Source organism: Crotalus tigris, unplaced genomic scaffold (assembly GCF_016545835.1).
Source record: "Crotalus tigris isolate CLP2741 ecotype Arizona unplaced genomic scaffold, ASM1654583v1 scf7180000024341.3516292, whole genome shotgun sequence".
NCBI lineage: Eukaryota > Metazoa > Chordata > Lepidosauria > Squamata > Viperidae > Crotalus > Crotalus tigris.
The window spans coordinates 1,864,476-1,877,938 of NW_024100511.1; the positions used below are offsets into that span (position 1 = coordinate 1,864,476).

Genomic DNA, 13,463 nt, shown 5'->3' on the forward strand with positions numbered 1-13,463 from the left:
AGCGCTCACGCCCGGAAATGCCTCAGGCTCCTGTACATAGATGGGAGGAAACACAGTCACCTTGGTCTACGGTGCACATTGATTTCGCTGGGCCCTTTCAGGGTCAATTCTTCTTGGTCCTTGTTGACAGCTATTCAAAGTGGCTTGAGATTGTACCTGTCTCTTCAACCACTGCTGCCAAGATCATTCAAGTACTGAGGGGGATTTTTGCTGCACATGGGCTCCCTGATGTCCTGGTGTCTGACAATGGTCCTCAATTCACTTCTTTCGAGTTTCAAGCTTTCTTACAGGCCAACATGATTCGTCATGCCACCTCTGCACCATTCCACCCTTCTACCAACGGTATGGCTGAACGGATGGTCCACATCACCAAGGATGCTTTAAAGAAACTGACCTACGGGGACTGGCACCACAGGTTGGCAGACTTTCTTCTTGCTTACCACACCACGCCTTCAACTTCCACTGGGAAGAGCCCAGCTGAACTCCGTTGGGGGCGCAAACTGATCATCAAACTTGACAGGTTGCACCCGGACAGACTGCCTCCTAAGGTCACCCAACCCAGGGCACCGCGGTATCTGCAAGTGGGTGCCCCCGTATGGACCCCGAACTACGGGTCTGGTCACTTGTGGGTTCCTGCCGTAGTATGCAAGGTTACTGGCCCTTTGTCATATGAGGTCTCCTTGGACGACGGTCGTGTCCTTCGGCGGCATATCGATCAGCTGCGTACAAGACTGGACTTACCCTCTGGAACTCCTGGGCTTTCTCCAGGGGGGGAGGAGGACCACTATGGGCAAAGGGAAGGGTGTTGGCAGCAGCCGGGGCCAAACGGAGAGTCCACAGACGGCCTGTTCCAAGGTTCCGCAAGTGTTCCAAACAGGAATTCAAGGGAACAAGAAATCACACAGGCACCAGTGCCTACTCCAGTCAGGGAGAATAACCGGGAGCATCCTAATAACCCAAACATTGCAAGAGAGCTGGCACACAAACAGTCAAGTTGGCCCAGTACTGCTACTGTTTCCAGAAGGAAGCCTTCACACAGGGAGGTGGTCAGAGAGGCAAATCCCAATTCTGGCACCTCCGGCATAGATTGGGGGGCAACTGAGTTTTGGGGCACTGCAGAAACCCCAGACGATCCCGTTACGGGGCTTGGGAGTGAAGGGATATGTTCCCTTGATAGGTCCATTGTGGGCTTGGAGGGCTCTACAGAAATGCCAAACAGTGGCAGGCTTACAGAGGGGCCTGAGAGCCTACAGTTAGGCAGGTCAACCAGGTTCATGGGGGAGCAAAGTCCTGGTCTGACGAGCTCGGTGGGCAAGCAAGCAGACCAGGCAACGGGGCACAGTTCACGGGGACCACCAGGGTTTGAAAGAAGGGGCAACTGCACATCATCCTCTGTACAAGAGGAAGTAGGGGATTCTCAGAATCTAAGGAGGTCACAGAGAGTAAAAAGATCTCCCAAGTTTCTTGAGGACTTTGTAACCCTGCTGGCAAAGCAGAAAAAGTGAGAGGATGCCTGCTGTTGTGGAAAATGGAAGTATGGGCATTGGGTATTAATCCCAGATTTATAGCCCGGTACCATTTGTGGTGCAGGTATTGCACAGCTGCAATAGATGTACAGGTTTGGGGTTGGCACACCACGCTCGTGTTGAGGTCGCGTATAACTACCTATATAATTAATAAGTCTCATCTGGGGGGGAAGGGGTGTTGTGTCCGGAGCCTGCAAAGGCAGGGACGTTGTAATGGTCCCAGGAAGTTGCAAGCTGCCTGGTACCAGACTGGCTGGCGCCGGCTTCGCACACATGCACGAGGCTCGGAGTGCGCCTAATTGTTACCATTCTGCCCGGGGACGTTGTTAAAAGGAGTCAGAGAGGCCTGCGAGCCTCAGTGCTGTGTCAGAGAGTGTGAACTGTTGAATAAAGGCTGTTGTAATGAGCAGAATGTCTTCTCTTCATTCGCCATTGATCCAAGGACTCAACACCCAGTATGCTTCAACGTCTTCATCAATGACTTAGATAAAGGGGAACTTATCAAATTTTCAGATGACACCAAACTGACAGGAATAGACAACACCCCAGAAGTCAAGCTCAGGATCCAAAAAGTTCTTGACAAACTTGAACAATGGGCCCAATCCAGCAAAATGAATTTTAATGTGCAGAAAAGCAAAGTTTTACATTTAGGCAGGAAAAATCAAAGGTATAAGTACAGATTAGGCGAGACCTGGCTCAAAAACAGCAACTGTGAGAGGGACCTTGGAGTCCTAGTGGATGATCACTTGAATATGAGTCAGAAGTGTGCAGCAGCAGCCAAAAAAGCTAATTCAATCCAGGGCTGTATAAATAGAAGCATAGAATCAAGATCACATGAAGTATTAGAACCGCTTTATAAAACCCTAGTAAGTCCACACCTGGAATATTGCAACCAATTTTGATCACCATACTACAAAAAAGATGTTGGAAAAAGTTGAGAGAAAAGCAACTAAAGTAATGCAAGGCCTGGAGACTAAAACATATGAAGAACAGGACTACGGTTTAGCTAGTCTAAAGAAAAACAGAAATGGGGTGACATGATAGCAATATTCCAGTATTTGAGGGGCTGCCACAAAGAAGAGGGGGTCAAATTATTCTCTAAAACACCAGAGGGCAGGACAAGAAACAATGTTTGGAAACTAATCAAAGAGAGAAGCAACCTGGAATTAAGAAGAAACTTGTTAAGTTTGAGAGCAACACATGCAGCACTCAGGTCATCTGTTAGTCTGTTTATGGTGTCAGATTTGATATAATTCAAAGCTGAAAACAGCTGCTCACAAGCATACAGTAAGATGATCCAAACAAAGTAAGGAAAGCAATCCCAAGTGCTTTCATTGTCTTAAAATTATTTGGCAGAGAATTCCACACTTTAAGGATCTCATTTTTAAAACTAACTGTGCTGTCCTTTGTCATCCTTGTTTTTGCAGGATTGCTCTCAATAAGAGCAAGGCGCACTTTGGCTCCGTTTTTGCCAGGAAGGGGCTTGGGAAGTGGCTGTTTCCTGGCGAAAACAAACCTCCAAGCCCTGATGCTGGCAGACTGAGGCAGCGGAGGCGGGAGCAGACCCTTCCCCATATCCCCTTGGTTCCCCAAAGCCTCCCTTCACTAACCTACTTTCCAGCTCTGTTCTCCACCACCGCATGCAGGGCAATAAAAGAAGCTTCTGGGGCTACCAGTTAAAAAAAAGTTCAACCAGATCTTCCAACTTTGCAAGATCTCTTTTTTTGTGTGAGAAGTTGGAAGGTCAGATTGATCTTTTTTTTTTAGTCCAACAAACTTCTTTTGTATCCCTGCACATGGAACGGTTAGTGAAGGAAAGTGGTTGCCCTGGGGTGGGAGTTAGGATTTGGCATTATGAATGCCCTGGGGTGTGGTGGAGGTTAGAGTTTGGCATTGTGGATTATGGAGTGTTTGTGCTCTGGTGGGGGTATTCAAAATGCATGGATTCCCTGCATTTTGAAGCATCCTGTGTGACTGCATGGAAAGGAGCGCTCCATTTCTCAAGTGCCCCATTCCAGGCATACGGAGGTTGCAGTCTCTGCCAGATCTCCGCCAGATCTGGCAGAGACTGCAAGCTCTTTGGCTAAGTTTTCACAGGAAAAAGTCATTTCTCAAGCCCCTTTTTAGCAAAAACAAGCCTCCAGAGCAAGCATGCCTCACTCTTCTTAAGAGCAATCCTGCAAAAACAAGCCTCTGGAGCGAGCGGAAGCTTGTTTTGGCTAGGAAGGGGCTTGAGAAATGGCTTTTTCCTGAGAAAACTTAGCCAAAGAGCGAAGCATGTGTGCCCACAGAGAGGGCTCTGTGCTTCCTCCGGCATACGTGCCATAGGTTTGCCATCACCTATCTGAAATGGTATAAGTTCTCCTGCTAGAAGACCTCCAAGATCCCTTCCAGCTTTCTATTTCTATTTCTTTATTGGCCAAGTGTGATTGGACACGCAAGGAACTTGTCTCCAGTGCAGAAGCTCACAGTGTCCATACAAGCAACAAGTGATAAATCATGATCAGAATCATAAAATACAATCATCAAAAATCATGAGATACAACATTCAGTGATAGCCATAGGATACTAAATAAGCAATCAATATAAAACAAACTAGGATACTAAATAAACAGTATAAATCATAAGATACAAGGAACAAAGTTATAGTCATAAGAAGATAAAGAAATAGGTAACAGAAAAGATGAGAAGGATAATAGTAATACAGCCTTACTAGGTAGTTTGACAGTGTTGTGGGAATTAGTTGTTTATATTCTGACCCAGCCTTCACGAATGCTACTCAACAGCTTACTCATGAGGAAAAACCCCTTTTCAGTTAACAAGGCATGAGCAAGGCAGGAACTCGTAAAAAAAAAACCCTTTTTATTTTAACAAGGCATTTATGGAATAAACTCCAGATAACCAGTCCTTAGATGTACAAACAGTAGCAGTCTCTGCTCCCACTTGGCTGAGATAAGTACAAAGTCTCTGAGTTCCCAGCAGTAAGGCTCAATTAGCAATTCAACCCAAACACACAATGTTGCGTCCTTGGCGGGAAAGCAGACACGAGAAGCAGCTGGAGTTCTCAGTTTCTTTTATTCAGCGTTCAGTTTACAGGAAGATGGCTTCAGCCTCGCCCAAACGCCTCGCAGCCTCTTATATAGGCAACTCCCGGGTAAATGGGTTACTTTTCCCGCGCCAGCACCCGCGCATGCGCACGGCGCTGGCGACAGCCTGTCTGGTCCCGGGCAGCTTTGCACCTGCCCGGGACTGCCTGCAAACGCCCGAGCCGTTTGCAAAGGCTCGGGACATAACACCCCTTTCCCCCGGGCTAAAACTACTACCAACATACAACATTTATTTTATATGACATTTTGCTCCCCAGTGCTCCCACTGTTTACTGGCCTTTGCCTTGCCAGCAATGTTATGTAGTCTTCTAGGTACTTGGGAGATTTCTTTGCTCTCTGTGACCTTCTTAGCTCTGGATTACTGGCATAAGTCCCCTGACTGGAGGGAGGCGTGAGCCTTTTCTCTCTATTGTGCCCTGGTGTCTTCCAAGGACTGTGCCCCAATGCCTGGCCTGCTTGCTTGCCCACCGGGCTCGTCAGGCCAGGGCTTCTGTTGCTTTGTGACCTGGTTGACCTGCCTAGCTGTAGACCCTCGGGCCCCTTGAAGTGATAGCCGCTGCTGGGCGTCTCTGTAGGACCTCCTAGGTCAGTCCAAGACCTGTCAGGAGGCTGTCCATTCCCTGAACCCCATTCTGTGTTCGGGCTCGTGTGGGTTTCTGTACTTTCCCAAAACTCAGGTGTTCCCTGATTTGTGCTAGGGTTGTTGTAGTCGGGACTTGGTTCCTCGACTAGCTCTGTGTATGTTTGACCCCCTGTAGGATTTGGGGTAAGGTCAGGCCAACCTTGGGGATTGTGTGCCAGCTCTCTTGCGGGGAATGATTTGTTGGGATGCCCCCGGGTATCCTCCGTGACTGGAGTGCTGTGTGACGTGTGTGGAAAGTGAGTATGCCCCCGGGGTGACTCCCTGGCTGGAGTAGGCGTGAGTGCCTGTTGTGTGGGTAAGCTCATGGAATTCTTGTTCGGAGCGCTCGTGGAACCCTGGGATGGGCCGTTTGTGGCTCCCTCAGTGGAGATGGGCAGCAGCTCGTGCCCTTCCCTTTGCTCCAAAGGGTCCCCCTCCCCCCCTGGAAAAGACCCAGGAGTCTCAGCAGAAAAGTCTCGCCTAGAGCGAAGTTGGTCGATGTGCCGACGTAGGACACGACCGTTGTCCAGGGCAACCTCGTAGGAGAGAGGACCTGTGATCCTGGACACAGAAGCGGGGACCCATGTATGACCAGGCCCGTAATTGCGAGCCCAAACCGGGGCACCCACAAGTAGTTGTCTAGGTGCCCTAGGATGTGAGGTAGATGAAGGCAGTCTGTCCGGATGCAACCGGTCAAGTCTAGTAGTAAGTTGGCGCCCCCAACGAAGTTCAGCTGGACTTCTCCCTGTAGAAGTGGACGGTGTGGTGCGATAAGAAAGGAGAAAGTCAGCCAACCTGTGATGCCAGTCCCCGTAGGTGAGTCTCTTCAAGGCGTCCTTTGCGATGCGCACCATGCGTTCAGCCATACCGTTGGTGGACGGGTGAAAAGGCGCAGACGTGGCATGACGAATCAGGTTTGCCTGTAAGAAAGCTTGGAATTCGGAGGAGGTGAATTGAGGGCCGTTGTCGGACACAATGACATCTGGCAGCCCGTGTGCAGCAAAAATCCCCCTCAGTACCTGAATAGTCTTTGCAGTGGTGGTGGATGAGACAGGCACAACCTCAAGCCATTTTGAATGGCTGTCAACAAGGACCAAGAAGAACTGGCCCTGAAAGGGCCCAGCGTAGTCAATGTGCACCCTAGACCATGGGGACTGTGTTTCCTCCCATCTATGCACAGGAGCTTGGGGCATCTCTGGGCGAGATCGTTGGCACAGGTGGCATGCGTGTACCTTAGCCTCAATATCTTTATCTAAACCAGGCCACCACAAGTGGCTTCGTGCAAGAGCCTTCATACGGACAATGCCAGGATGACCCTCGTGGAGGGATTCTAAGACCCTAGTCCTCATTGAGGTGGGAATGACAACTCTGTTTCCCCAAAGCAGACAACCCTGAGAAAGGGACAGTTCGTTTCTTTTGGACCAGAAACTCTGAAACTCAGGACTAGGGCAGTGCTCAGGCCACCCGGACAGGACCCAGGAGCGGACACGTGAAAGTGTGTGATCTGTACCTGTTTCAGCGGTAACATCCCTGGCACTAAGAGGGAGCTCGGGCAAGGCTTGGATTGATAGAATGTTGACAGCTGGCGCGGGGTCAGCTTCTACTACTGGCAGAGGCAACCTACTGAGGCCATCAGCATGGCCCATTTCTTTCCCAGGCTTGTGGAGTAATGAAAAATCATATGCAGACAAGAAAATAGACCACCTAAGCATTCTAGGGGAAATGATGTGGGGAGTCTGCTTACGTGTGGTAAACAGTCCCAGCAGAGGCTTATGGTCAGTGAAGACCGTGAAATGCCTGCCATATAGAAAATCGTGGAATTTTTTAATTCCAGCAACAACAGCCAGAGCCTCCCTGTCTATCTGAGCGTAGTTGCGCTCGGCAGAAGACAGTGTTCTGGAGTAGTATGCAATAGGAACCTGAGTTCCATCAGACCTGAGGTGACTCAGGACAGCTCCAACCCCGTAGGGGGATGCATCACAAGCGATGCACACAGGAAGAGACTCGTTGAAATGTGCAAGAACACTGTTAGAAGTGAGCAAGGCCTTGACTTCTTTAAAGCAAGCCTCATGTGCTTGTGACCACAGCCACACAGCTTGTTTGTCTAGTAGCCTGTGAAGAGGCTCAGCTACACTAGCTTTATGTGGAAGAAAAGAATTATAGAAATTCAGGAGGCCTAGGAAGGCCTGAAGTTCGGCCTTAGACTTTGGCCTTAGACCCACTTCTGGAACAAATCTTCCTAAATGTATGCAATGAAATGATGGACAGGGCAGACCCTGTGTCTAGTTCCATAGATAATGGAACCCCTTGTAGCTTCACGCTTTTTCTTCATGGGCTTGTGTGTGCCTGTTCTACAGATGCTTCTTCGCGAAGCGCAAAAACCTACCCTATTCTGGCTGGAGAATCTGGTACCTTTCAGGCGTTCTTCTTGGGGTTGTGCCTTTCGTCGGCTCAGACACACAGCTGCAATGTGCCCTTGTTTGCCGCATGCCCGGCAGGTAGCGGAGCGGAACTTGCAGTCGGTTCTTCTGTGGCGACCTCCACAGCCGATGCACTTGAGCGGAGCCGAAGAGCTTCCCTTCTGGTTCTCTTCCTTCGCGGGGTGTAGACGGTCGACTTCCTCGTCCGGATCCTCCTCGGAGTTTCGTTGGACGTCTTCCTGGTGCACGGACGCACCCTCTGCACTGTTTCTGATCGGCCGCATGTTTTTGATGGCGCCGCCTGCTGCTTCTTCTGCGGTGACTTCCCTTAAGGCATCTTGGAAGGATAATTCTTCCTTTGCGAAAAGTCTCTGTTGTAGCTCGCGATGCCTTAACCCGCACACGAATCGGTCCCTCAGTCGTTCCTCGAGGTCCTTGAACTCGCAGGGCTTGGCGGCCTTCCGTAGCGCGGCGATGTATTCCTTTGCTGTTTCACCGGACCGTTGATCCCTCTGCTCGAAGGTGTGGCGCCATGAGATAACGGACACCTTGGGGTGGAAGTGCTCTTTCAGCAGCTTCTTCAGGTCTGCGTAGCTTACAGACTCTACTGGACCAGGTGCTACAAGATTTTCTGCGATTTCGAAGGCGTCTTGGCCGCAAACGCAAAGCAGGGTGGCGGCCTTCAAGCTATCTTCCCTCACTTGGTTTGCCTGGAAGTAGTTCTCCAGTCTGGATACGTAGGACTCCCACCGCTCTGGATGTGAGACGTCGAATTCCGAAAGCCTTCCGATTTTCGCCATCTTCGGATCTTCAGGAGACGGGTCTATCAGCCAGCCTACCCCCGAATGCGCACCGGATTGGCGGGCAGCTGCCGAGGCGACGCCGTTCCTCTTCCGCCGCTCAGGACTCCTTGGGTAAGCTTACACTTCTTCCTTTCCAGGTAGTGCAAGGCATCCCACCCTCGTCGCCAGTGTTGCATCCTTGGCGGGAAAGCAGACACGAGAAGCAGCTGGAGTTCTCAGTTTCTTTTATTCAGCGTTCAGCTTACAGGAAGATGGCTTCAGCCTCGCCCAAACGCCTCGCAGCCTCTTATATAGGCAACTCCCGGGTAAATGGGTTACTTTTCCCGCGCCAGCACCCGCGCATGCGCACGGCGCTGGCGACAGCCTATCTGGTCCCGGGCAGCTTTGCACCTGCCCGGGACTGCCTGCAAACGCCCGAGCCGTTTGCAAAGGCTCGGGACATAACACACAAAGAAAGCCAACAAACCTGCAAAGAATTGGCAAAACTCCTGGCAAAAGAAATCAGAGGAACAAGATACCATAGCATGAACTGTTGTCTGCAGCAACCGGTGCCTCCCACACCTCTCCTCTTTATAGTCCAGCCAGGGTATGGCTTCTTAGTGTCTCTTATTTTTCCTGGAGATCCATCCCACTGCCCTCTGTTGTCCTGCATGCCTCTCCTCTCTGCATATACATGCATATGGGACAGGCCCCAACCGTTCCTGCTCTTTGCCAAACACAGCTGTCTCTCTGCCTGAGTGTGAGTAGATGGGCCTGGTTCCATGTTTGACTCTGAGTCTTCTTGTTCCTCAGAATCTTCTGCAAACTCCAATGTGATCCCAGGCACCCCTTCCCATCTGACTCAGCTGCCGGATCCGCTGGCAATTGAGGAACTACAACAGTTTTGCAGAGTGATGGCATGGGGAAGAACTGTCCTTGTGTCTAGTTGTTTTGGTGTGCAATGCCCTATAGCTTCATCCTGAGGGAAGAAATTGAAATAGTTTATGTCCAGGATGTGAGAGGGCTACAGAAATTTTCACAGCACCGTTTCTGGTTCATGCAGTATACAGGTCCTCAATGCAGTATACTTTATGACCATTGAACCCCCTTGTTTCAAAAGGGACAGTTTAATTTCTCCAAAACCCAAGGGAAAAATGAAAAACCCAACTCTGCTTATAGGATAAGGTATGCTCCTTTATTTTGCATCAGCATCCTGCTTTCTGTGGCCTTGGCATCTCTTAAAGAGTTAGATGCAATCTTTGGCTACTCAACAACTCAAACAAAAACAACTCCAGGATCAGTTTAGAAATGAGAGTCATCTGCTCTGTAGGGCATGTGCACAAATGACTTTTGTTTTTTACATTTATTTCTAGGAGGATGTACCATGCTGGCTGTGACTGCTTTTGTATCAGCTGTCAAACTCCATCAGCTTACAGAAAGAATTGCCAATTTTCGGGAAAATGGCTTCCAGTTTCTCATCCTGGAAGAAAAGTATATGCCTTCTTTCTGGCTTTGTGTAGCAAGTGCAACAATCCATGGGCTGAATCTGGTCATTGTTGCCCTCAGCGCAATTCACTTCCCGACTTTGAAAACAAAGACAGAAGAAGCAAATGTTACAGCAGAAGATATCATGTACTAAGTCCTTTGTTTCCAATTTGCCCTCTTCAGAACTTCCATGATTCTTTGATCATCTGCATATTTTAAAGCCACTGACATCAAGTAGGAAAAATTGGTATCACAAACAGGTTGATTTCAGCAAATGCTGAGGTCCATTGACTGCTGTGCCCATAAGCTGGAAGAGGATTGTGTCTCCCTCATAGTGTTCAAAAATTTAGGTGTCCTCCACCTTCTCCTGCTGGTTATAACTGTCATTCATAAATCTTCCAATCACCAAAAAAGAAGTTTACTACCTTTGCCCCAACATTGTGCATTGGAAAATGGATACCTTTGCTTCATGAAAACTAATTCAGTTTATCATCATTAGCCTTTGTTCAATACCTCAGAAACTAAAGAGATCTGTATCTGTATCTTTGTCTGTATCACTGTTTCTTTAAAGATGAGGAACTAAAGGAGAACTTTTCCTCCTGCCACATGTGTCAGAATCCAATTATATTTCATCTCTAGTTATCAATTATAGAAAACTCCATTTCTGCCTTCTGTGGATTCTGTCATATGATGAAGGGAAGGGGGTGAACAAAGGGGCTTTATGGCCCTCACTTCCTTCGGTACACTTCAAAGGAACTGGATGTGTGTATCACCGAAAGGATTAACCATAACAATGGGGCTATTACCTTTCATGTAGTTTTCTCTGAAGTCTCCATCCAGCCGGCAGTAAGGAAAAGGGGATGGGAGTTAATGCCTGAGACTGTCGCTGGAAGAAGGGGGTGATTGGGTGGGGCTACTGGGGAACCCCTTAAAACCTTAAATGGGAGAGCTTGGACTCCAAGTCCTGTCTAGAATGCCTGCAACCATTTTCTCTTAATAAAGGATGCCTGTTGGAAGAATTATTCCAAGAGTTCTGTCTTCTTAAGATGCAAAGTGGGGTTTCCGGTGGCTGCGTTGGTGTTGATGGCAGCTGTTTTACAGCTGCCTCTCCCGGGAGATTGTAAAAGCCGGTTAAATAGCGACAATCAGCTGTTTTATGGCTTGAAAACTTCTTCCCGGGTGAAGGGAAGAAGGTGAGCTCTCTCGTGGATAGGAGTTGAGCCTCACCAATCTCCCAGGGATTTTTTCTCAGGAGGTGAAGTGTGAGAGCTCCTCCGAAGTCCGGGTGTTGCTCCGTTTCCTGGGATGTCTTTGTTCTCCAAAGAGAACGAAGCCAGACGCCGCCTCCACTGCTGCTTTCCTAATGAAAACTGTAAGTTACTTTTAAAGCAGACAGAGCTGTCAGGAGGACAATGATTGGATTTTACTTCTAACTTAACTCAGGGAGAACTAACATCTTCTCCTGTTACTATTTTAACAAATTGCTGGAGTCAAGAAATATGGCGGAGGACTATTGTTTCTTTGTTACTCTCCTTGTTTGAACACTTTCACTTTCTACTTTTTATCAATGGATTTCCTGGTAATAGCTTTAACAACGTAATGGACTTGATTTGTTTAAGATAATTCCTTTTTTTAAAGAGTAAACTTCTTTTTTTTGCTGTTCTTGTTCTTTTTATTTTTACTAGTTTTTAATTCTTTTTTTTTTTAAAAAAAAAAATTCCTTTGTTAAAATGGCTTCAAAACGTCCTGGACCTGCTTCTCTTCCTAAAGTTGCAACTCCTTCTTCAGCAACTCAGACTGTACAACAACTCAGACCTAAACTTTCTCCACCCTCACCACCACCTCAGTCAATAACACTTAAAGATTTGCAAGATGCTTTGAAGAACATTTATGAGAAAACTATACAAAAGTCAGCAGAACTTATTGAGAAAAAAAATGACCAGATGAGGGTAGATATTATTTCTGCACTTGAGGGGCTTGCTGGACTTGTAGAAAAAATTGATGACAGGGTGGATGAAGTGGTGGGGAAGGCTGAAATACTACAAGATAGAGTTGATAAGATAGAAGATAATGCAGACAATGTACAGAATGAGATTTTAATGTCACAATATAGAAAAATGGAGTTTGCTTTGAGAATAAGAGGTTTGAAGGAGAATGTTCAGGAGAATTTGAAAGAAGAAATTGCAATAGAATTGGCTTCTATTTTGGAATGCAGCCCTGAAGCAATGTTGAGAGATATAGAAAAGATTTTTAGAGTTAATTCATGGGTCGCAAGACAGAGGAAGCTACCAAGAGATGTGGTGGTTTATTTTGCTAGAAGATCATTGCGGAATGAAATTATTCAGGCTTTTTATAAGCACAGATTTCAGATTGCAATTCAAGATGTGATAATCTTAAAAGAAATACCTTCAAAAATCCTTAGGAGAAGGAGAGATTTTGCTTTTTTGGCTGATGAACTTAAGAAACAACAAATTCAATTCAGATGGTATATTCCTGTGGGGATAGTGGTGACTTATCTGGGTTTACGTTATCGCCTTAATACACTTTCTAAAGCAAAAGATTTTTATATGACTGTGTTAAAAGCAGAGGCACCACCATCTCCAAGATCAAAAAAAGATGAGAGCAAGGCAGAAACACAATCTAATGTAGGCTTAAAGCCACTCCCAGGAGAAGAGTTATTGGTTGAATCTATTCAATTAATTGATGACCCAAAACAACAGAGAATTACACGTGCTGCCTATAAACGTAGAGAAAGAGAACAACAACAGCAACAGCAACAAAAGGTTGATGATGGATCACACTTTACTTCGGAGCCAGTGGGAGGAGCAAGGCCAAAGAAATCATTGACTGCAAGTCTAGAGGTTTTGTTCCAAAGGCTTGAACCTGCCAAGAATGGCAAAGCTTCTAACCTGGAATGTTAAGTGTTAACGGGCTTAGCACTCCACAGAAAAGAAATAAAGTTTTTTACTATTTGAAACAACATAAAAATGATATTATTTGTTTGCAAGAGACTCATATTATTTCCAAAGATCAAAAATATTTGTTCAACCCTCGGCTGGGGGTACATTTTACAGCTCCTGCATTGCAGAAAAAAGGAGGTGTAGTTATATATGTAAGAAAAGAGCTTTCAACAAAATTAATTGACTCGGATTTACAAGGCAGATACATTATTACTGATCTTTTAATAAATGATAACAGAACTCTTCTTGTTGGATTATATGCTCCCAATCAACAACAAAAACATTTTTACAAGATGATTCATCAGAAACTAATTTCTTTGGATTATAAATCGGTTATTATGATGGGAGATTGGAATGGTGTTTTGGATCCAAGCAAAGATAAGAAGGGTTCTTTTAAAGTGTGTAACCAGGGGAGACTTCCTAAAGCTTTTTTGATTTAAAGGATGATTTGGAACTCAGAGATATTTGGAGAGAATGTAACCCTCAGGAAAAAGATTTCACCTTTTTTTCAGACAGGCATCAATCTTATTCTAGAATTGACTTTTTTCTAGTTACTAATGA

At 46.8% G+C, this 13,463-nt stretch overlaps 1 protein-coding gene across 1 annotated transcript in view; it reads left to right on the forward strand.

Moving 5' to 3' along the window:
- CLRN2 (clarin 2) overlaps window positions 1-10,096 on the forward strand; it is a 31,481-nt gene extending 21,385 nt beyond the window's left edge. Inside the window, exon 3 of the mRNA XM_039326517.1 lies at window positions 9,831-10,096. Coding sequence (XP_039182451.1) covers window positions 9,831-10,096 — 266 coding nt within the window. The remainder of the gene's footprint in view (window positions 1-9,830) is intronic.
- Window positions 10,097-13,463: the final 3,367 nt, after the last annotated feature.